The sequence below is a fragment of the Microtus pennsylvanicus genome, chromosome 2 (assembly GCF_037038515.1).
Source record: "Microtus pennsylvanicus isolate mMicPen1 chromosome 2, mMicPen1.hap1, whole genome shotgun sequence".
Lineage (NCBI taxonomy): Eukaryota > Metazoa > Chordata > Mammalia > Rodentia > Cricetidae > Microtus > Microtus pennsylvanicus.
In genome coordinates this window covers 79,192,107-79,215,949 of record NC_134580.1, presented here as the reverse complement: position 1 = coordinate 79,215,949, position 23,843 = coordinate 79,192,107, and the positions used below count along the sequence as shown (strand labels likewise).

At 43.7% G+C, this 23,843-nt stretch overlaps 1 protein-coding gene across 2 annotated transcripts in view; it reads right to left on the bottom strand.

Annotated features, from left to right (window-relative positions):
- The window catches only part of Pamr1 (peptidase domain containing associated with muscle regeneration 1), an 87,318-nt gene that overhangs the window by 12,876 nt on the left and 50,599 nt on the right, over nucleotides 1-23,843 (bottom strand). The window contains exons 4-6 of one of the 2 annotated variants that reach the window (XM_075961538.1): nucleotides 22,349-22,463; nucleotides 20,497-20,714; nucleotides 17,629-17,736 (exon numbers count right to left, since the gene is read on the bottom strand). In XM_075961538.1, the coding sequence (XP_075817653.1) occupies nucleotides 17,629-17,736; nucleotides 20,497-20,714; nucleotides 22,349-22,463 (441 nt within the window). The remainder of the gene's footprint in view (nucleotides 1-17,628; nucleotides 17,737-20,496; nucleotides 20,715-22,348; nucleotides 22,464-23,843) is intronic. The other variant, XM_075961539.1, reaches the window with a different exon arrangement.

The window sequence follows — 23,843 nt, the reverse complement described above, 5'->3', positions numbered from 1 at the left end:
GTTAAAAAACTGTGCAATGGCAATGGGTTTCTGATCCTACTGCACGCACTGGCTTTGTGGGAGCCTAGGCAGTTTGGATGCTCAACTTACTAGACCTGGATGGAGGTGGGGGTTCCTTGGACTTCCCACAGGACAGGGAACCCTGATTGCTTTTCGGGCTGGGGGGGAGACTTAATTGGGGGAGGGGGAGGGAAATGGGAGGCGGTGGCGGGGAAGAGACAGAAATCTTTAATAAATAAATAAATTTAAAAAAAAAAAGAAACCCTAACTGAGACTTTAAAAAAAAAAAAAACTGTGCAACTACATAACACAGTAACTGGGAAGCTTTCAGTCAAGTTGCCGACCCTTCACGGGATTCAGGACTGAAATACCTGGATCCGTGCTCCCAAAAAAGTAACCATCGACTGAAGTTTGGAGTCAATAAGCAGCCCTTTGCTGAGGCAGAATTATTCACTTGGGCCACGACCCCCAACTAGATTGCCTAACTCGGGCTTTTACTTAAATCTATGGCAAATTAGTCCATCTAAGAGCTGAAGTTTGTATAATACAAGCATTGTTCTTCCTTAGCTCATGGCCAAGAGAGGCTGGGTGGCATCTAAGGCCAGTCCTAAAACAGTGAAAACCGAAGAACTGAACGGTAGCCACGGCAGCTTCAGAAGACCATAAGAAATCCTTTCTGCTGATGTTTGGGACAGGGAAGCCTGAGAGCTGGCTTTCTCTTTCCTTGGAAGGTGTCACTTTCAGAATTTGATAGACTTGATGATTTAGCATGGGCTAGACCCTCAGGAATCGTACATATGCTACATTTACTGTGGGTTTGAACACAGAGGAGTTCTTGAACCTTCAAGTCATTCATTTCTTTCACTGGGAAGGCTTTAAAAATAAAAATGAAAGAGATGCTAATTTGGAATCTATCGCCATCTCTACCCAAGCTGTGAGGATATGACTCTGCACAATGCTTCAGTGTGTACAATTTACAACACGACGTTTGTCAAATCAGGTCATATGTATACTTTTCATATAGTGCATCTTACTTCTGAGCTAAGAAAAGCCACAGCTAAATCAACAGAGAATTCTGAGAACACTAACTGGTTTAAGTTATTGCATATATAATGTCACCAGGATAGATCCAAGCATACTTTTAAGTGAGGATCCAATGGACTATTCAGTGGAGTGAATACTCGTGTCTCCCTCAAAAGCCTTGTGTTGAAATCCTGACTACTCCCGATAGTGTGGCATTCACAGGGAAAGTGTTTAGGAGGTAATTAAGCCATGAAGATAGCACCCTCATGAATGGTATCATTGTCTTTATAAAATGGAATCCAGACAGTTTTCTCTCCTGCCATCCTTACACCTATGAACTAGGAAGTAGGTCTTCTAGTGTCTTCATGCTGGACTTCCTAGCCTCTGTAACTATGAGAAATAAAATGTTAAACCACTTGATCGGTGCCATTTGGTTGTAGTAACCAGAACTGACCAAGAAGGAAGACAAGACCACATTACTGAGTATCAAGAGAAACAGACCATAGGAGCTTCATTAAAGACCCAGAAAATGAAGTTTTGTGGTAGCACATTAAAAAGTAACTATGCTGAATATGCTCAGGGAAATCAAAGACAAGACTGGTAGCTTTATCAGGAAAATATAACCCTTGAAATACAACCACAGGAAAAATCTAAAATAGAAAAGTACAATGACAAAATAAAAAATTCAGTGGATAATTTGAAAGGAAATCTAGTGGGGCTGAAGAGTATTAGAAAGAACACTTTCAAGAAAAGAATCATAACTCAGCCTAAATGGCCAAGAGGTGAAAATGTATAGGAAAATAAATATGTATAGAAAAATGAATAAATATGTATGTAAATTGATGTTCATGGATGAGAGGCGAGGGAGGAACAGAAGCAATGTGCTAAGAGAGAGTAGCTGAAAAACATCCACAGATTCATAGTCTCAAATCCTCCAAAACATGAAGAAACTCACATATAGAATGGACATATATTTACAAAGCAATGGGGGGGGGATGAGGGAAATAATTTTTAAACTAGTCATTATCTATGGCTTATAACTCTGAGAATAGCTTTTGCTTCTTTATATTTTGTTTTCAAAATTTGCAGTCCTAAAATATCAGCAGACAAGTTTCTTGTTTATTATTGTTAATGCTATTTCTATTGTTAGACTCTTAAGGATAAGGCAAGACAGCCTGGCCCCTCTCTGTTAAGTATCTAAAGTCAACATTTGCTGTCCTGTGCCTCTTGTCAAATGTCCCATAGGCTCTCCATCCCAAGAAAAATCTCCTTAATATTATGCATGGTCATTGACAAAGTTTTTCTTTGAAATCTCTTCAGCCACTAGGCACTGGTAGAAAACAGTGCCTTCTAGCATAGGAGTTCAAATAATCACAATTAACCAAAGAGGTAGAATTGATTCATTCATCCTTATACTGAATGAACAATGATTGGGAATTAATGTCTCAAAACGTTATTTCTCTTGTGCATAAAGCAGGTCTATAACGTGTGTGTGTTTAGAATGAAAACATAAAAAAGTTTATTTTTCTATATTTGCAATTGTTTGCAAAGTAGTCAACTACTTTTAAAAGCCATCTTTTCAAATTGAAAACATATTACAAAACATCCCAAAGAGAAGCCTTGAATGGCCATTATTGGAACTATTAGAACAGCGGTTCTCAACCTATAGGTCATAACTGCTTTGGCAAACCTCAGTCTCCAAACTTATTTGCATTACTATTAATAACAGTAGCAAAATCACAGTTATTAAATAGGAAGAAAAATAATTTTATGGTTGGGAGTCACCCCAACATGAGGAACGGCATTAAAGGGTCACAGCATTAAGAAGGTTGAGAACCACTGCTCTAGAGCACAATGCAGTATTCCTCTCCATTTTCTGAACTTTAGTAGCTTACCAAGGGACAAGCTTCCAAATTCAAATTCAAGTCTGCCCCCTCAGACATCTGGGCACCAAGTGCGGTGTCTTACTTTCACATCTTAAATCCCACATACTAAATCCCTAAAACCTTACTCCTATAGCAAACAGCCCCTGGACAGAACTGTCTCTTCTCTGCGTTCTCTGGATCTTCCTGAGCTGCACACCCACTTACCATGCTTTTGAAGGGAAGTCTAAAACTTGGTCTACCCACCGTTGTTCCTCCTCGTTAGATAGCTCCCTGGGGGTATACAGACCATCCACATCTCATCAGAGGTCCTTCCCAAAGACTTCAAAGCAACCCCCAATCCTCCATGTGTTCTCTTTTTGGAAACCTTTGTATCTCAACATTGGACAGATTCATGATTCTTTTCACTTTGATTTTTTTTCAAGTTCTTTATGTCTCATTTCACCTCAGTGGAAAGGATATTTCAGACACAGCCAATAGAGAATTTAAAATATCTCTATGTCTGGCTTAAAGGAACTAGAGTCCCAACTTTGTTAAGTAGAACATCCCATGATAGATAATAAATAGCACATTGCCTTTTGATACTCAGCCTGGGTACACAAACACATCAAATTCAGTATGCCCTTATATGCTAGTGTATGAACAAAATAGTCACCCGAGGAGCATTTTTGTAAAAGATTACTTCAGATGAACAGATAAAGGCCATCCATATCTTTAGTCCCTCCCCCCTGAAGGGCACTGCATAAGGTAGTTCATTATGACTCCATTTTACAGACACACATGGAAAAACTTTAAACTGTTCTTGTCTTGGATTCTCCAGGAGCCTCCACCAGGTTCCTGATATCCCTATACCAACCCAAAAGAGCTGCCTTCTACTTTTCAAACCGTGTCTCATTGCTGAGAGTTGGCAACTGCATCCTACAGAGGACTGTCTTTGGGTATGGAAACTAGCTTGTCCAACTTAAGAGAGTGGGAAATTGCCATGATTTTGTCTCACCCTTTATCCAACCAAGAGTTACCAATGGGATGGGCATGTTTTGTGAGCTTTACTTCACACTTTCAAGAAGCCTATGGAATCAGGCTGCATTTGGGAATTCAGTAGAAAACACTCTTGACTGATTTCCTCCCCTTTCTTGTCTCCTCCAGTTCCTGTACTGTCTGATCCTAGGAGTACTTGCTTTAGCAAAAGCCTAGTGCTAAATGCTTGATCCAGGAGAAAGTAGCCTGAGATAGCTCTGCTGTTCCTTACCAGAGGCACCAGAATCCTTACACCTTCCCTTCTTGACTCTGTAGACAGTGATGGGAACCTAGCGAGGCAATTGTTTCAGAGCCCATGAACACGACTGGGTAATGAGTTCTTGAAGGAAGGTGAACAGCTTCCATAAGCACTCTCATGCTCCAAGGCAGAGATTCACCCCAGCCAAGCTATTGTACCCGAACTGCTCAGGTAGTGTAGAAAACGGGATCCCTCAAGATGAAGAAAGAAGCCTTACTTGCCCAGGTGATTTAATGCTGTCTACATAGCATGATTCTACACAACCTGTGGCATGAAGAAGACCCCTGCAATGACCAATACTGAATTCCCAATTATAGATCTTTGAGCTAGGTTTAAGTTGATTTAGAGCAAATAAAGTTATATTGCTTTTCTTCCTTCTGATTGGCACAGTAAGAACCACTACTGACAGCTGAGGTGACCAAGGCCAGAAAGCAGTGGACACGAAGATGGCAGCATTAGGCAATGCTAGGACCTTGTGACATTGTCTTCAGGAAGACTGGTTCATTGGTACACTTCCCGCATTCAGATAAAGTCATGCTGCCTGTGATGGAAGGAAGTTCATACTGGAGCTACCTCGTCCATCCCCTCACCCATTTACCCAGCAGGCCCTGGGGCAGAGCCCAGTCATGGAAAATCAACCTGCTCCCTCTTCCCTTCTTTCATTATCCATATAATATTCCTGTCCACAGAAGAAGTATATTTTATGAATGAATCTAGAATTTTAATGTACTGCAATAATCTTCTATAAATATTTATCATTTTTCTTTTGCTTAGATCTCCAGACTCAAAGTTCAGATTTGTAGACAAGAGTGGTTACAAAGCTTTCTGGGAACAAAAAACCAACTTACTCTGTCTTTCTAAAACCCATCATGTCATTTGTTGGAGGACTGGAGAAATAGTGATCAATCACTATGTATTTAGCAAGTCACCCTCACTCATGCCAAGAAGAAAAAGGCATTGACAGGTGCTTTTCTATATCTTTTTAAAACATTTTTATCATTTGAGAAATACATACATGAATATAATGTGCTTTGACCAAGTCTGCTCCCTGTTCTGTCATCTCCAATTCCGTCCCTATACCCCACCACCACCTTTCCCTCCTAACTGAATTCTCTCTCTCTCTCTCTCTCTCTCTCTCTCTCTCTCTCTCTCTCTCTCTCTCTCTCTCTCTCTCTCTCAACCGTGGTTAGTGTTGCCTATATGTGCATGGATATGAGACCATCTACAGGAGCGTGGGGACTTTTACAGACTGTGTCCCTGAGGAAAACTCTTTCAGTCATCAATTGCAGGAGTTTCTCAGCTAGGAGTGGGACTTCATGAGCTCTTCCCCCATCCATGCTGGAACTAGCTGGCTGGATTCTGTGCAAGTCTCGTGCAGTTGCGTGAGCTCATGTATGCAGACAGAGGGGTTCTTTCAAATCCAAACCAGAAACACAAGCGATGTTAGTTGTGGCTTATTCTACTAAACGTGTGTGCCTAACCTCTCCTAGAAGGCACTTACATATGAAAAGGACTCAAGATATCCCATCAAGCTGATTATTCTTTGGGTCTGATTTCTACCAAGCAAAAAATATTTCTCAATGAAGAAACCCCCTTATCCAGGCGTGGTGGCACAGACCTGCTGTCCCAGGGATTCAGGAAACTGAGAAGGGGAATTCTGCAAGTTCAGTACCAGCCTGTGCTACAGCAGGGGTTCAGTATCAGCCCAACTCAGCCAGGCCATCTCAAAATAAAACATAGCAAGAGGTCTGAGGATACGACCCGATAGCAGGGCACTTCCCAAGCAAATGTCACCTCCTACATGTCAGCCTCCAGCCCTACAAAAATAAAGAAAAAAGAATCTTCATAGTTTGATTGAATTTTTAAGGGTTGTCATTATAAAAAACTCAGTTTAGTTTCTTTAGGCTGACTGACTCAACTCCTTCTGATAGAGAAAAAGAAGACACCACAAGTAAAGGTGTGGGAATAAATACACACACCTTTTCTGTTAGCATCAGCTTGCCTGTGACTAATGCCTTTGTTCTAAGATCACGTTGAAGGGTAGCAGGCTAAGGAAGAAGTAGCATGAGGCTGTGAGTGATTTGTGCAGGGTGTGAAGGACCTCAGCCAACACCAGATGACAACAGAAGTTGACTCTAGTAGGGATGGCAGCACAGATTCCATGAGGCAAAACTGCTGGAACTGCTAATACCACTTAGCCAGCCATGTGGTCTGAAAGAAAGCTTCCTAATTTACAGGTAGGACGCCAAATGAAATAGAGCCAGACTCTAATTTAGATGTTCTGCCCAGGGTAACTACTGGGGACTTGGAGTTAGAGTTCTCAGTTTTATCACATTTGTGCCATCTCTAAGCTACTAGACAGTGATTGCTACTTAACCAGGACACATGTCGTAGTAAGTGGAGGGCAGCCTGTATATCAGGCATGAGTCCACAAGCTATAGAGGAGGAGCCATTGAGAACAGACTCAGCAATGCTTCCTCAGGATAGGAGCAGCTGCGTGCCACACTGTCTGAAAAATGCTAGGTAGCAGTTTGAATAAATCTTTAAGAAGGTCCTAAATCCTTCAGAGACAACATTGCTTCTTTCCACAAGTATTGCGGTGGCCTCTACTCATTCCCAGGACCTTACCCAGGGACTGAAGAAGAACATAAGAGTAGGCATGTCTGTCTGTCTATCCTTCTACCCATCCATCTATCTGTGTTTACACATATGCACACGTGCACTAACACCAAACATAAAGTCTCCAGTTTGACAGTTTACAAATCAACAACATAGATGTTTCAGATTTCAAGTACCCTTCAAATAACAAAATGCAAACAGATGGTGATCTAATTGCCTAGCCATCACAAGCCATCCCTTGTCAACTTGATGCCCAAACACATGACTTTTAAACACGGCATGCCCTCCCGCCCCTACAAGGTTCTTATCCATTTCACAAATCAAAATGAGTTCAGCCCATTCCTTAAGTCTCAGTAATCTTCATTTTCTTACTTCTGCTCAAAAACTCAAAGGATTTTTTGAGACTTAAGACAAACTCTGGGACATAAGAGCCACTGTGAAATTTTTTTAAAAATCCATACTTCTAATATTGGCACAGAGTAAACATTCCCATAGAAAAGAGAGATGAGACCAAAACAAGCCCAAAATGCAACACAGCCAAAATCAAACATGGTAGTTTCCTGACCAGCATCTGGGGAAAAATGCTGTTCTTCATGGAGCTTGGGAAGCCCTGGCCCTCTAGCTTTCTGTTCACCCAGCTACATCATTGGCTCTCTGACCTTCAAACATCACCACCAGATTTTCTGGGTCTCCACTTTACAGACAGCAGATGATGGGGTGTCTCAGTCTCATAGTCATATAGTCAGTGTGTATCTAGGTGTATGCATGTATGGATTACACACACACACACACACAGGATATAGAAAAGAGTCTGGGTCAGAATAAAATAAATGTTTTCACCCCTAGATAAACTTGTGGTCATCTTTGTCTAATCTCCTCAATACCTTCTTCTATTTTTATTGTTTTTATTCTGCTTCTTATTATTTTTAATTAATCAATTGTTATTATTTATGTCATTCTTGATTTCACAAATGGTCTATAATGAACCACAAAATGATGAATGAAGAAGTCTATTTGCTTTTTGGCAAATTTTAGTCATGAAGTACTTGAGAAGGCCTAGTTAATCACTGAGCAAAAGTTGGGGTTGGTATTCTCTCCCTGTGAGAGTTTCAGAGCATCATAGCAAAGGACACGGGCCTGAAGTCAATACAAGTCGTCACCCTATGATCTAGCTGTGGTAGGAGCTGGGATGGAAGGTGTTTCAATCCTTAGCATACTCTTTATAACCACCCAACCTCACCAAAATTAAGGAAAGAGCCTGTAACAGTTCGGTCTTTGTTTGGACAAAGCATTAGCCTCCTCACCAAGGTTATTCTAAAACCTGACTCAGCACGAAGCCAGTGCTCAGAGACAAGCAGACGATGGCCTATTTCTCCTCCACACTTTTCTTGTTGTTGTGTTCATGCTTGAATTTGGTGCTTCTGGACTGAAACAAGTGTGTTTTACTCTCTTGAAGGTCCTCACTGAACAGAAATAATAACACTAGTTGATGATACAACCTTCACCAAAACCTCTTTTTATCCCTTTCCAGCCAGCAGAATTCTGCTTCCTTGATGCTTTCCAGCCTTGTGTGGGTGTGAATGAGGTGCTACCATGTGAAGCTGGCTTGGATGGCACACACTGCTATTTATTCATCCAGCAGCAATTTGGAGACTGGGCCTTAATTGGCTATTTGATCTTAATCAGTATTGTCTTGGGCCTCTGGTACACTGTGTCTTTCAAACTCTACTTTCCGGTGCTTGGATGGCCTATTTAAAACTGCCCGTGTCCAAGAGACGGTCAACACTGACAATTTTTCAGAAAGCCTTAGCTGTTTAATTTTTTTGTTGTTGTTCAAATCAATCTGGCATATTATTGTGATAGAGTAAGTGGGCCACTTTTGTGATAGGAGGCGCTTGATGGATCTGCTTCTGGATCTGCTTGGATATAACAGTCTTCTTTGATTTTCTCCCAAATTTCAGGAGCTTTTTGAGTCATAGTCAAGATGGATGTAGGATTGGAGAGACAGCAGAAGAGCTCAGGAAGGAAAATGTTTGACACACAGGCATGAGAACCTGAGTTCGAGGCCCAGAACCCACATGGAAAAAGTATATGGAATGATATTGTAATTCCAGCACTGGAGAAGAAGAAACAGGAGGAACCCTGAGTCTTTCTAGCCAGTCAGGCTAGCTGAATGGGAAAACTCCAGGTCAGGAAGAGACACTGTTGAATAACCAGATAGATGGCCTCTGAGAAAAATGCCTAGTTGACTTTGGCTTTTACATGCACATCTGGAAATCTGTGTATATGCACACACACACACACACACACACACACGAGAGGAGCTGGGCACAGTGGTCATCGCTGGAATCTCAGGGCTTAGAGATTAAGGCAGGAGGACTGCAAACTTGAGGTCAGCCTGGATGACAGGAGCAAGACCCTGCCTCAAGAAAAACTTCTTTTTTACCACATGGATGCCAACAAGAATGCCTTGGAATTTACAAAGAAGATGTTTTCAACTTTTGAAGTTGGTAGAAACCATGTGAAGACTGTTCCCCAAGGCAGGTCTTTAAAAATGATGGGAGTTTTGTGGCCTATGTTTGGGGCTGGAGTTCCTCTGGGGCTGGGCCTCAGGAATGCTTGTTTCCACTTCAAGTTATTTATTTTTTTTAATTTGGTTTCTCTGTATAACAGTCCTGGCTGCACTGGAACTTGCTTTGTAGAACAGGCTGGCCTTGAACTCACTGAAATGAGCCTGCCTCTGCCTCCAGAGTGCTGGTATTAAAGTTGTGCGTCACCACCACCCTCCCCACCTGGCCCATTTCAGGTTAATTCTTTGGTTTCTCTACTCTCTGTAGGCCCACAGCCCATCCCAACTCTAATGAATTATCTCTTAACCCAGGACCTACATAAGATCTGCCTCCTGCATTAAGTCCTGCCTCCGTGACTTCATCTGCCAAAACAAAAGCCAAGAGGACAGGGACAAGGAACAGGCAGATGGACCCAGAGCCTGAGAAACCCTAAAGCAGGTGGCCCTGACCACGTGGTCGGCTCCATCCCATGGTTGTGGGAGCAGTTCAGCTAGAGAGTAATATCTATGTCTTTACCTATTTCTCCTATTTGTGGGGAACACTGTTTGCTGAGCTCTGACTAGGAAAACACCCCCTCCATTACACACCCTACATGAAACAAGAGACAGAGGGAGGAGGAAGAGGGCTGAAGGGCAGATGGCCATGATCAATGATGCTATATGTATGGATAGAAATATCACATAAAAGTCCATTAACTATACAGTAGGAGCAAGGAGTGGAGGGAGGAGAAAATGCGGTTGGGATGTATCATAGGAGAGAAAAATCTATTTTCAATAAAAGTTTAAATTTTTTTAGCTATGTAGGAAAGAAGGAAATGTATTTAAAAATTAGTTTATGAATGAAATTAGACAATTATAAAATTAAAAAAGAAAGGTAAAATATATGGTCTTTTTTTCTTTCATGTACCGTGTCTTAATGAGATTCTATCCTAATGTGTCATTTACATTACTGTCATTTGTCATTATTATAAACAACATGGAATATTTTAGTGATTTATTCATTGGAACTTTACAATAAATTTAAAATGACATTATATTTAAAAGAGGCATTTATAATAATAATTTTAAAATAATGGCTCCTAATACTCAACTCTGCCTTGCATAGATCACTAAACTTAATCCACAGAGACGTCATGGAAATGACCTGGTATTATTTTTCTGAAATTTCTAACTCAGAAAATGGAGGCTCATACACATTAAACCATTCATTCAAGGCTGGCTGGCTGGCTGGGAAACGCTAACTCATAGTCAATCCAAAGTCAACTAGCCTTGAATTCCAAGGCCTCCATGCTGGCATGCACCACCTCCCTTTAGACAAAGATGTACCCATTTCCCACAAGCACATGGTGAGAGGCCTTAAAGGGCGATGAGTCCAATTTTTTCAGAGCCTCACCTGCCAGATCTCAGGACAGTTCACATCAACCCACCCCATTGGGTTTACCCATCTAAGATGAGACAAGGCTGCTGTCCACTAGGGGTCTCCTACAGTCTCTTCCCATCAGCATTGGTCTTTCCATGGACCCTCCCAAAGCTCACAGTGGCTCATTTGGATGAGAAACTCTGGCTGCTGCTTTGAAGCTCAAGAATAAAGTGCGCCTCTTATCCTGCTCTTTCTCCTTGGTCCTTGGGACAGACCAGTGGGAAACCTCCTGAGACTCGAAAAGCCCCAGCGAGTTTAGATCCACCGTTTTACTTTAATTGGTGAGGACTGGTTTGCTTTGTTCCGAGCAGCGTCAGAGCCTGCAGTGTGAACATTGTGACTGAAGATTTAGCCCATTTCATCGGCCTTCATTAGGATGCAGAGGGAAAGCCCAGCTCTGTCAACTGGGCCAGAGGAACAAAGGCAACATGGAAATTGGAGCAGGCGATGAATCTCTCACTCTCCACTCTTTCAAAACAAGCTTCAGACCATTTACTAGAAGACTTGCTTTCTCCTTGTGCTCCACACAATGAAACAGGAACCCTCAGAGGAAAGAAAGGCCCCGTTTTCTCACATGGTGGCCCGGGGGATCCTGGAGGTCGCTGAGGGTGTTGGCAGGAGATGAGCTGAGTCTGAGGGCTGAGGAGGGGCCATTCCCCTTAGTTAGGTTTCCGAGGTCACTCAAGAGAAGGGGAAAAGTTTCCACCTTGGGAAGGGTCTCAGGGAAGGTGAGGCTGAGAGCTAACGTCTATGGGCTGTTCTGTCAGGGGCTTTGACATCCTCCTGGCCACAGGAATGAAGTCAAACCTCATACATCTAAACCAGGAGCTTCCTCCTCAGACTGAGGGTTCCTTTGAGTAGAAACCCACTTCCAGTTTGCTGAGAATAGTCTCTAGTTTCTGAAATACAGGTCCCAGTTCTTATTTTGAAGAGCCACAGTTATATTAAGCAGCATCCTGTAGATTTGACACAACAGTGGTAAGTCCATTAAGGGAAAACTGGTTCCTTTATGGTCAAGAGAAAAATCAGGCCCTCCCATTCCAAGCTACCCCAAGTATAAAGGAATTAGCCCAGACAGCCGCTCAATCACCTGGCTGAGGGACCATCCCTGTGGAGGCAGGCTCACTTTAAACCATGCTAAAGAGACCCCTTTAAAGAGTGTCAATACCTTCCCTTCCCAGAATTCCTGCCCAGCATACTCTGTTACAGAGCAAAGTCTATCTGCTTTCCTGAGTCACTCAGGAAAGCCTAACTTTTCTTTTTTTCTATGCCATTCCCAGCTCTGTTTCCCCAACACTCAGGGCTTCGTCCTTCCTCTAAAGCCCACTCCCCCACCATCCGTCTGCCGCCAATGGCCGCCCTCCGTGCTGGCTCAATTCAAATGATATGTCCTCCCCCTACCCTTCTCCATTATTATCCTCCGGACAGCTGCTGAGATTTAGTGCTTCCCTGACCGGGATTTTTTTTTCTTTTAAACTCTAATAAACTTGTTCTTTTTGAATAAACATTGACTCTCCAGGTTTCCCTGCCTTTTTGATCCTTTAAACAGCAGAAAAAAAAAACAAACCCATTTCTGCAACCCTAGATGGTATCAGATTGCTTAAAACAAATCTTCCAGTGCCTCTTCAGTGGCTCTCAAAAACATAAGCATGCATTCCCTCTGGACAGAGAGCCCTCTTCATAATAACACAGTATTTCACACAGTAACAAGTCCATTAAAGGATTAGACGGGTGCACATTTTCACATTCACCATAGAACAGTGAGCAATCATTTTGCTGAGAAAAAAAGTCTATGCCACGGACATTGACAACACACTGAAAATTTGTAAGTGTGCTTTCGTCTACTTTTGTTTAATACAGAGTCTCCCAGCTTCTTCCTGCTGGCCCGGAGCTGAATTCCAGTCCCAGAGCCTGTCCTGTGTCTTGAAGGACGTTCAGCAGCACCCCTCAGCCCACAGGATGCATCCGCGTCCAATGTGCATCCAAATCATCTTCCAATATTGCCAAATGCCATCTGTGTGTGGAGGTGGAGGGCAAAGCCACTCCAGTTGAGAATCCCTGGTTTAAAACATGATTTCAATAACTAACTTAACTTTGCCTATCTTAGAAAAAAACCTGAGAAACATAAATCCTAGTGTTCCTCAAAGTGGTTCCTCTGAGAACAAAGATGGGTCAGGAAAAATAATACTTCACTTTTATTTTATATACCTGATGCTGCCTGAGCTCTTAGAAATAATTGTGTGTGATGTGCGTGTGTGTGTGTGTGTGTGTGTGTGTGTGTGTATGCATTTTTAAATGTGAATGTTGGCATGCACAGGTCATAGCACATATGTGGAAAACAGAGGACAACCTCCAGCATTGGTTGCTGCCTTCCACCTTTGAATCAGGGATTCTCCACCCCTGCCCACACACACTGCATACACTAGGACCACCACTAGGAATTCTTCTGCCTCTTAGGAGCACAGAGATTGCCGATGTGCACAGTAATCTGGCTATATGTGAGCCCTGGAGGTTTGACCTCAGGTCCTCACACTGTGTAGCCAACATTTTACCCATGGAGTGACCTCTCAGACCCCTATTTGACTTTTTTTAAAGTATAAGCTTTTTCGGGAATGAAGTGGAAAAATCTATTCCTATTCTACTCCCATCCGCAGGCATGAGAAATGAGAGTGTCTAATGTCAGGACCATGTCTGGAACGGAGGAGCAGATGCACCTCACCTGGAGGAAAGGACTCTGGTGAGCAGAGGCCATCAGTCACCTGGACTCTCACCACACCAGGTAGGATCTGCATCTGAGCTATCACAAGCTGTATAAGAAATGTGTGATTCTGACTCCCGACTCTGAGTCTGCTGGGGACCAGGCTTAAAGGCGCATCTATAAAGGGCTGGACTCTCGTCCATGCGGGCTTTGCTATTCTTGAAGCTGCTTTTCAAAGCAAGTGCCAGGTCCAATTTGGGTATTTTGGAGTTTGGAGAGTCTCCAAATGCTTGCTTGCATCTCTTGCTAATTTTGAAAGAATTCCCTTTGGAAATATTGCTCCAGCCCATTGATATCCTCAGAAGGGAAACAGGAGTACACACACATGCATGCGCGTGAGCACACACATACACACTCCATACACATACACACACACCACACACATATACACACACATATATATATCACACACACATACACACACATACATATACCACACACACATACACACACACCACACACATATATACACACATAAACACATACACACACCACACACATATACACATACACACACCACATGCACATATATACACACACGTACACACACACATATACACATACACACCACACACATACACATACACAAACACCATACACACATACACACCACACAAACATACACACACCACACACATATACATACACACACACCACACACACATATACACATACACACACACACACACACAACTGCTCTGTTTTACTCTCCTCATGGACAGACTGCCATGAACAATGGCTAAGATCTATTCTGAAAGAGCAAGGTCAACTGCCTGTCTGGATTTTGGGGATGCTTTGCCAACCGAGTGAGTTAGAGTTCACCCCGGGCTTCCTATGAGGAAAATCAGACCTGGACCTTACAGAAAATAATAAAACTTTAATTTCGCAGATGGCTGGTAGCAAGTGACAGGTGAGATGCCCACACTCAACTTCTCACCCAGCTGCAATGATAGTACTGGGGATCACAGTTTCTGAAGTGCATTTTGAAAACTGGCAATGGAGAATTAAATCCCTTGACCATATCCCTAGGGGGTTGTGGTGGTTGTTTGTTTGCAGTTTTCATTTGTTTGTGACTTTAGGTTGTTTAGAGCACTGGAAATCCATGGCCAGGCCTTGCACGTGCTATGCCTGCACTCCATCACAAAGCTACATCCCAACCTCCCTGGTAGTTAAAGGAATTTGAGACCATTTATGAATCAATCCACATGCCTTCTGCTACATTCTTTTTTCATGATGCTTGTTTTTCTTTTGATAGACTAACTTTACAGGGGGAAAAAATCCATTTTGACCCCCAAGCCACTCCTGCACAGCTTAGTCACAGCATCTGGAACAATTTGCTTTTCTCTCCTGATTTGAAACAGTTCTTAAATGTGTCTGGCTTATGTGGCCATGCTTGGCTTTTTTCAAGTGTTACCTCTGTCTCTCAAAACTGTAACTAGTCATTCAGAAATCAAGCCTTCCTTCTCTTCATTTCCCCTTCTGAATCTCAGAGTGTGCTGCTGTTGAGAGTCTAGACCATGTTTACAAATCCTTGAAATAAGAAGGAAACAACACCGCTCTCATCTGCCTTACACATTACACCGAAGCCTCAACTAAGGGAGTGTCCATGAATCTCAGCATCATCTTCTCAGCCTCTTACACAGTGACACTCAGGTCAGCTGTGCCAAACCAGAGATTTTAGCAGAACACAGTGACGTCCTCAGAGACCCACGGTTGAAATGGCATTGCTTGTAAGAAATGCTAGTAAACATTCCCCTGAAAAACACACCACCTTCCCGGGGGGCTCTCAGACAGCAGCGGAGCACAGAACATGTGTGCAGTGGTTAGGAATGACTGGAGACGACATGGCTGGTGCTCTGCCCTTGAAGCCCTTTCTCCTGCTCCTGGGTTCTCCTTTCGCTCCCCCACTGAATCATGTGGCCTATATGATCCTCTCTGGGTTCCTGGAACCACACAGAGCATCTGCTCAGGAAGCCAGACATATGTTCTAGTTTCCTTTCTGTTGCTAAGATAAAACACTCGGACCCAAAATAACTTAGGGAGGAAAAGGTTTATCGCTTTTACACTTCCAGGTCACGGTGCACTATTGAGAAAAGACAAGACAAGACCTCAAGTCAGGAGCCTGAAAGCAGGGCCACTTGCATTACCTCCAAGCAGGAAACTTTCTCCTGCCCAAGGAAATGCAACAGAAATGAGGGAAGAATGCTGTTCTCTGTCTCATTTGTAGGGTCAGGCTTAGCAAGGTTTCTTCCAGAGCCCAGGAACACAAGCCCAGACAACGGTGCCAGGCCGGGCCCTGCTATGACTGATTAACATAGAAGACAATGCCCACAGGCAGGCCTGTGCCTGTCTGATCTGGACAATCCCTCAGCTGAGACACCCTTCTCAGGTGACTCTAGGTGGCGTCAAGTTGACATTTAAGCTAACTAAGACAGCATGCCTGAGTCCACATTTCCCCTAGGACTGTCTTGCCTAGTGACCAACTGCTCTGCTGAGAGAAGAACCCAGTACTGTGCCTCCACTTCCCTGGCATTCCATATTTCACTACCACCAAGCAAGCAGTGGGCCTGGGGATTTTCTTGAAGTTGTTTTTGCTTGACTTTGTTTCATTTCCAGATCATTTCTCCCAAGCCGTAAAAGCACCTCTGGGGAGCTTGTCCTTCCGGCCTTACTGGCACACACCCCACCTCTGGATCTATTTTGAGGAGCGCTGCTCAGGACTTTATCTTCCTCTCTTGTCCTCAAACCTTCATTCTTGCTCTGCACATCTCTTTGAAGAGTGATAGCTGTAGACAGTGGCACTAATTTTAGGTCTCAAATTTCTGTGAGGACACACATTATACATAGGATCTTGGCTACCAGATACCATAATAAATGATTTCTGGACGTGATAATGAAGTTTCTCTTTGCCAACAGCAAGATCCTCAGTACCGCATAGAGAGTTGGAAGTTGTGATATTATGGTATACATACTCCTCAAGGCCAAGGCTATGCCCTGTGATATGTATAATTAAATCCAATGAGTTAGAGTTGCTCTCTCCGATAAAAGCTCAAAACTAGTATCAGAAGAGAATCACCTCCTGCCTTTTCAAGAACATAATTTAAAAAATCCTGCTGCTTTGGCGTGAGTCATTTGTTTGAGTCGATTCTATTTTTTTGAGGGCCCCAGGTTACTGAGGGCTGCTATTACTCTGCTTTTGACTGTCCATAAGAACCAAAGAGCTAGAGATCTATTGGGACAGTCAATCCATGACACAAGAAATAAAGCTGTAGTGTAGCGGAAAGATGTGTACTCAGCATGAATGAAATCCTGGGTTTGATCCCTGGCACACAAACCAAGAAAAAGACATAGGAAAGAAAGAAGGAAGGAAGGGAGGGAGGGAGGGAGGGAAGGAAGAAAGAAAGAAAGAAAGAAAGAAAGAAAGAAAGAAAGAAAGAAAGAAAGAAAGAAAGAAAGAAAGAAAGAAAGAAGGGGAAGGAGAAAGGGAAGGACAGAGAAGGGAGGGAAAGTAAGAGGGAAGGAGAGAGGGAGGGAGGGAAGGAGGGAGGGAGGGAGGGAGGGAGGGACGGAGGGACGGAGGGACGGAGGGACGGAGGCAAGGAGGGAAGGAAGGAAGGAAGGAAGGAAGGAAGGAAGGAAGGAAGGAAGGAAGGAAGGAAGAGACACTGGGGAGATGGCTCAGTGCATAAATTGCTCACTGTGAAGGCATGATGGCCTAAGGCTGGACTCCTAGGATGCATTTCCTTGAAAGTCATTATGACAGGACACATCCACAGTCTCAGTGCTGTGGGAAGCAAAGAGGAAGACAGCCTTGCTATCTGGACAGACTAGCCAACCAATGAGTTCCAAGTTCAGTGGAGGAAAATAAGGAGGAGAACAATAAAGGAAAATACCCAACATCAAACTCTGGCCTCCATAGGCACACACACATCGTGATGACAACAACAATGTCAACAACTATGACTCCGGTGCCCATAGGATGTGCCATCTCAGACACACCACTGGAGACGACAAGAAACCAAAGTGCTGTAACCCCCAAATCCCTTTGCATACCCCACTAACACCCAGAGTCACACTTACAGTTTTCACAGCGCTGCCCGGTGTAGCCAGCCAAGCAGGCACACTTGTAAGACCCAGTTGAGTCAAGGAGGCACGTGCCATCATGGAAACAAGGGGACGAGGAACAGGCTGAAAGAGAAAGGCATCGGCCAGTGTCACCTCTGATAGTGCGTCCACCTCCCCAAACCTGTAATCTGAACCAATGTGTTTTCACCAACTTCTTACAATGTTATTGTTCATCTTACTGAATTCATGATGTTGTGATTTAGAATGCAGAAAACACACAGATATTAAGTGTCAAATGATGTGGATGCTGTTTAACATGTATGAAACACCTAAAAGTGTGCCCAAGGTATCACATGTTGTTTAATATTATTTTAAGGTGTGTTGCATTTGTCTATATTGTGGAAATTTGTTTAATGATGCGGACATGGGTTGTATTCTTTCATGTTGCATTTGTTTAACTCTGTGAAGCTGTGTTACTTTGCCTGTCTAAAACACCTGATTGATCTAACAAAGAGCTGAACAGCCAATAGCAAGGTAGGAGAAAGGATAGGCAGGGCTGACAGGCAAATAGAATAAATAAAAGGAGAAAAAGAGAGAAGTGAGGTTGAGGAGCAAGAGAACAAGGAGAGGAGGATGGCAGGGGTCTAGCCACCCAGCCACACAACCAGCCATGAAGTAATAGTGAAAGTAAGAAATACAGAGGTAAGAAAGGGGAAAAGACCAATGGCAAAAGGTAGATGGGATAATTTAAGTTAAGGAACACTGGCTAGAAATAAGCCAAGATAAGGCTGGGCATTCATAAGTAAGAATAAGTCTTCATATTTATTTATTTGGGAGCTGGGCGGTGGCCCCCGAAGAGCCAAAGAGTAAAAACAACCAACACCACCCATACAGAGAACGCAAACCACAGAGTATACACAGTGAAACAGCTCTGTGCATGCATTCTCTCTCCCAGGGGACTGGGCAGTTTCCTCCTCCAGGTTTTACAACCAGAGAACAAATAAATGCTGGATAAAGGAAACTCTTCCCTGGTGTAGCTGTCTGCAACTGCAGAGGCAACTCCAGTGATGCAGCCTTCAGGGGCCATCACCAAGCTGGGCTATGCTTTCTGAGTGAGTGGCTTCCTGAGTGAGCAGCTTCCTGAGTGGCACAGTTCCTGTAAGGACCCCTCGCCATCTTCCTGCAAGAAACCCTAAAAAGCTCACTGTTTCACTAAACCAGAACTGAATGGTTTTGTGGTCTTGGGGTTTTTTGGAAGCTTTTTTTGTTTTGTTTTATTTTTTGTTATTTTTTTCGAAGACAGAATCTCTGTGTATCTCTGGCTGTCCTGGAACTCACTCTGTAGACCAAGCTGACCTCAAACTCACAGAGATCCGCCTGCCCTTGAATGGATTTTTTTAGACTCCCCCAGAAGTGTTACTCAAGGTGAGGGATCAGATCTCTTTACTGCAGAACTTCTTAGCTCAGTGGCCTAATGTGCTTGTGAAGTTTCAAGAATACATATAATATTGTCTTTTCAAATCTTACCGAAGCTCAGAACCTGTGGCTTACTGAGCATCTAAGGGACTTTCTTTTCCTGCAAAGGTCAATGGGAAACATTGATGTATGTGTTAGCCTTCATTTCTATCTTCATGTATGCTCATGTAGGAGAACTGTATCCCTTGGCTCAGTTCAAGGAAACAGTAATAAGGGCCCTGGAGAGCTACAGAGACACAGAGGACTTCCTGTTTACTAGATCAAGGCCATGTGAAGGAGAGGGTACAATGACTAGAGTCTGAAACACAATGCAGTTGGTTTATAGTGGAGAAAAGAAGTGCTCCAGGGTAGCCAACCAAAGAGCAAAGCCATAGTTCAATGGCAAAAGAGAAAGGGAGCAGAGAAGAGGGAATGTGGCACAGGGCCTGCGGGACAGATTTCAAAACACAGGTTTGGGACAGGTGACCTTAGCCAGAGGGAGTAACTCAAGAGTAAGTCAACAGTTGGGGGTGCTTGAGGGACAAGAGGTGGTACTGCCTGCTGTCCGCCAGTGCTCCTCAGAGGGGGAAGATGCTTCTTCACTCACAGGGCCACGAGATAACGAGCTACTGCTGTCACCCTGGCTACCTAGACATCATACACAGACTTACATGCAGACCAAGCACCCATACACATAAAATAAGTATTTTTAATTCTAATTTTTTAATGAATATTGTGCAGTTTGATAATTTTTCCAACCCCTCTCAGCCTTTCCTGCCCCCTCCTAAATCCCTTCTTGCTTTCCTATCTTTTTTGGCTTTGTTTATTTTTGTGACCCACCGAGTTTAATTGGGGTTGCTGGTTTGAACACATGCGGGAGCTATTCCTGGAGCATGGGCTCCACCTAAGACCTGCCATGCTCATTTCCAGGCTCCTGGCTTAGGTGGTTCTGAGTGCTTGGACTGTGCAAGCTTCCTCTTCCACGGTGTCTTTAAGGACCTTCCCACCTTTTCTTCCTTTTATTATTTCTTAGAAAACTGAGGCCCAGAAAGGCAGAAGAAATTTTCCAAAGTCACACAGCTTGGTCACAAAGCCAGTACTCTTCACCATGAGTGGCCTCTTCACATGGTTGCTAGAGTCAAAAGCTTTGATACAAATCCCAGGCTCCACCCTCATACCTACATAACATAGCCCCTGTGGGCTCCAACCACCTCCTCTGGATGCAGGAGGCATAAGTCCTTTTCCAGTTTTGGGTGAGCTTTGCTGAAGGGGGAAAAAAAAGCCCTCATCCTTTCTCTTTTTTCTCATTATGTGGGCTGCTTCTGAGAGCTGGGCATCCTAACTTTGGAAAAAGATGAGCAAGGAGACCTAGAAAGGTGCTGTTAGGGAGCAAGGCATCCCCACTACAGTTATCACTGGGCTTTTTACCTGTGATCTCCTCAAAGACGGCATGGAATCCATCGAAATTCTTGGAGCCATCGGAGCGGAAAAGGACGTGGAGGGAAGAGCCTGTGCTCCTAATGGGAGCTGGCCGCTCATTGCCACAGAAACGCTTGATGATGGGGCTGTCGCTATTGTCGCCATCACGAACCTCAACATAGTCATACTGGCACATGTAGTCAAACTCCAGGCTCAGCATGCCAAACCTGTATGGGGAGAAAGTGACAGAAGGAGCAGGTGGGCCCAGGTCTGTCCTGAGATCCTGGGGTGGGGGGTGGGGGGTGAACTCAAGGTCAGATGATGACGTCATGGAGACAAACTCTAATATAGAAAACAGATAATGAAGATGAGACCTGGGACAAGTGCAGAATAAATCAATAAGAATAGAAATTAACTCAGATGCAGAAAAAAAAAGGCTACTGTTAGGTAAGACCTCTCTGAAAGCCTAAATCCAAGCAAGATTTAAGCAATGCAATGGAGTCAGGCTTGTGAAGGTCTTAGGTAAGAGTGACCGAGGGAGGAGAACCTGTAAATGCAGAAGCCCTAGTAGCCGTAAAGAGTGTGGCATGTATGCGGACCTGAAAGAAAATCAAGGCTGCTCCAAAGCTGTGAGTGAAGAGGAACAGAGCAAGGCTGTGAGTGGAGGAGGAACTGTGAGCTAAGGCCGAGAGGGAGAGCCAGAGTTTCTTCACCCCACATTCCCAGGGGTTCAGATGTCATTATATGTTCAGTAGGCAGCGGGTGGCAGGTTTCAACAATGGGGTGATGGTTGGATCACTCTGAGAGGAGGAAATGGTAGCATTGCTCACAGTGGAAGCAGGGAGACAAGGCAGGATCCAGGCCCTGTCTCGGGGAAATTGGTGACCCCTGCAGCAAAACTGTGACAGTAGGTGAAAGGGGATGCGGATGGCTTGGGGGTCATTTTCCAGGCAGGGAAAGAGATTTGCACAGCAGCATGGATGTGGTAGGTGCTGTAAATGGAGCACTGGGACTGACCACTGAGCTTTGGAGAAATATTCTACATATGCCTCCCAGCGTCCCCACCATTCCAGCTGTCCCTGGCCAGGAGGCCCATAGTTAAGTAACTAGAATGAATCCCATGTTTCTGCGCTTCTCCAGGACTCTCGAATAGCTGACATGTTTCTTCCATTTTATTTTAAGAGAGGTTTATTTTTGTGCCCTGAGTCCTAGAGACACTCTCAGAGGTTCTGAAATAACCATTTGTCTTGGTGCCTGAACTACTAAAATATTAACTTGTTATATTTAACACCTGATTTCTCATCACCACAGGCCCAGCCCAGAGTCCATTAAGCAGGAGACTAAGGCCCCTCACTGGCTCCTTAGATCAGCTTTTGTCTAGAAAAAGCAACCATCGAGTTTTGTTCCCAAGTCTGGGTTCTCGGATTGTGGGAACACCACATATCAAGTCCGCTTTCGCTAAGGAGGGTTTAGGAAGAGGTCTAGATTGCTTCTCCTGGTCGGTTTTGATGCCATGTTGCTCCTTTTAAAGGGCAGAAAGTTATTTAAGAAGCATGTGGCAGCATTGGCATGAATTGGTTCACTAAGAAAATACTTACTGAAGGCTCATAACTCAGAGAACCAGGGGTTTTAATCACCCATGCCTCATCACTAGTTAAAGAAGAACAATATTCCCAGAAATTATATGAGTGATGAGATCATTCCATCCCCTGATAGAAGAAGGAGAAGTGCTTCCAGGAGGCAAAACTACTGGGGGAAGAATGGTGCCAATGTCTCATCCCTGGTCACCAAGACACAGGACCCTCCATCACAGCCCAGTTTCCTCATAGGCTCTTACTTGTTTCTGGATCCGGTACCTTACCTCAGCTGGATGATAAACCCAGGTTGGGCATGAATGGTCCATTCACAGTGAGCATTTAAGGGGTAGCTCTCCAACAGAATCTGACCCTTTGAAGCTCGAAGAACCTGGCCACATCCTGAAAAGAGAAAAAAAGGTCTAGACACGGACAACGAGGTCAACAGAAGAGATACGAGAGAAATTCTGACAGGAACTTAGTGCTTTAGTTACATCCTCAAGAACAAAATAAGAGCATAAAAGGAAGAAGAATGCTAATATTTCTTAATCTTAGAAATTTGCATAATTTAATTCTTTTATTCCACTCAGTCATGTGGGACAGAGCGGTACCATCCCAGTTTTCCTGTACTGTCACTGAGAGACCAAGGCTGTGCCTGATGTAAAGTCATGACACCTACCATCTGCCTCTCTATGACTTCATTCATCCTCTTGCTACCTGCAGAAGGCTTGGACTCTCCCGCAACGCTCCTCCCTCCTTCCCACCCCATTAGACAATATATGTGTTAAGCTGTTCCGTGACCAGTTGTGGGATTTGTTCCATGACATACTACATAATAAAGGCTTCCTCAATGTGCAAAACTAGAAAAGATGAGTGATCTTCCCTGGGTGAGCTAGATTAATGGTTTTCTCTTTTTATCTTACCCCCAAGTCCTCTTGTTCAAGCTCTCATTAGGTCTGTCAACCAAAAATGCAAACTATGGATAAAAGACAAGCAGAAGCAAGAGCCCGAAGCATTCCAATCCCTGCTTCCCTGATCCCATAAACTGTTTCGAAAGACAACCCTAAGACTTGGAAGTCCCTAAAGGGAAGTTCTTCAGATTGTGCATTTACTCACAGTAAGGTACACCCTATTTTTGTTAAAGGGTTTGTGGTAAACATTTTCAGGTGATTTTATAGGAAAACAATTCATTTGAGTAATGTAAATAAATGGTTTTCTTTACCTGATCTTGGCAAATTATGACCCAAAGAGCCGAATGAAGCCTGTTACTATTGCTATAAATGACGTTTCACTGATCTGGGTGTGGTTATGCATCTAACACCCAGGAAGGCTGAGGCAGGAGGATTGTAAGCTTAAGGATAGCCCAGGTTACAGAACAAGACATTAAACAACAACAACAACCAAGTTTTCTTGCCCACAACTGTGCCCACCCTCTAGGACACTATTGGCTTTTCAGCACAGCAGCAGCAGAGTTGAGAAGTCACGGAGACAGTCGGGTCTCAGCAAATGCAAATATCTACTATCTAGAGCATCATAGGGGAAACTGATCTACTCTGGCTCTATGCGGAAGTCAAGATATCACAAACTCTAGAGATGTGGTAGTTCCATCCCAGAGCCAGCCCTCTGGAAAGCTAATCCCAAAGCTAAAATAAAATAGTAAAATCAGTAGGTGCTCACCCAAGGCAATATGACAGTAGAGATGTGAATGTGTTCTTAGGGAAAGAGCCTAAACCCTATTTTTGACAAGGGTGAGACCCAAGGCTTTTGTGACTAAGATGCCTA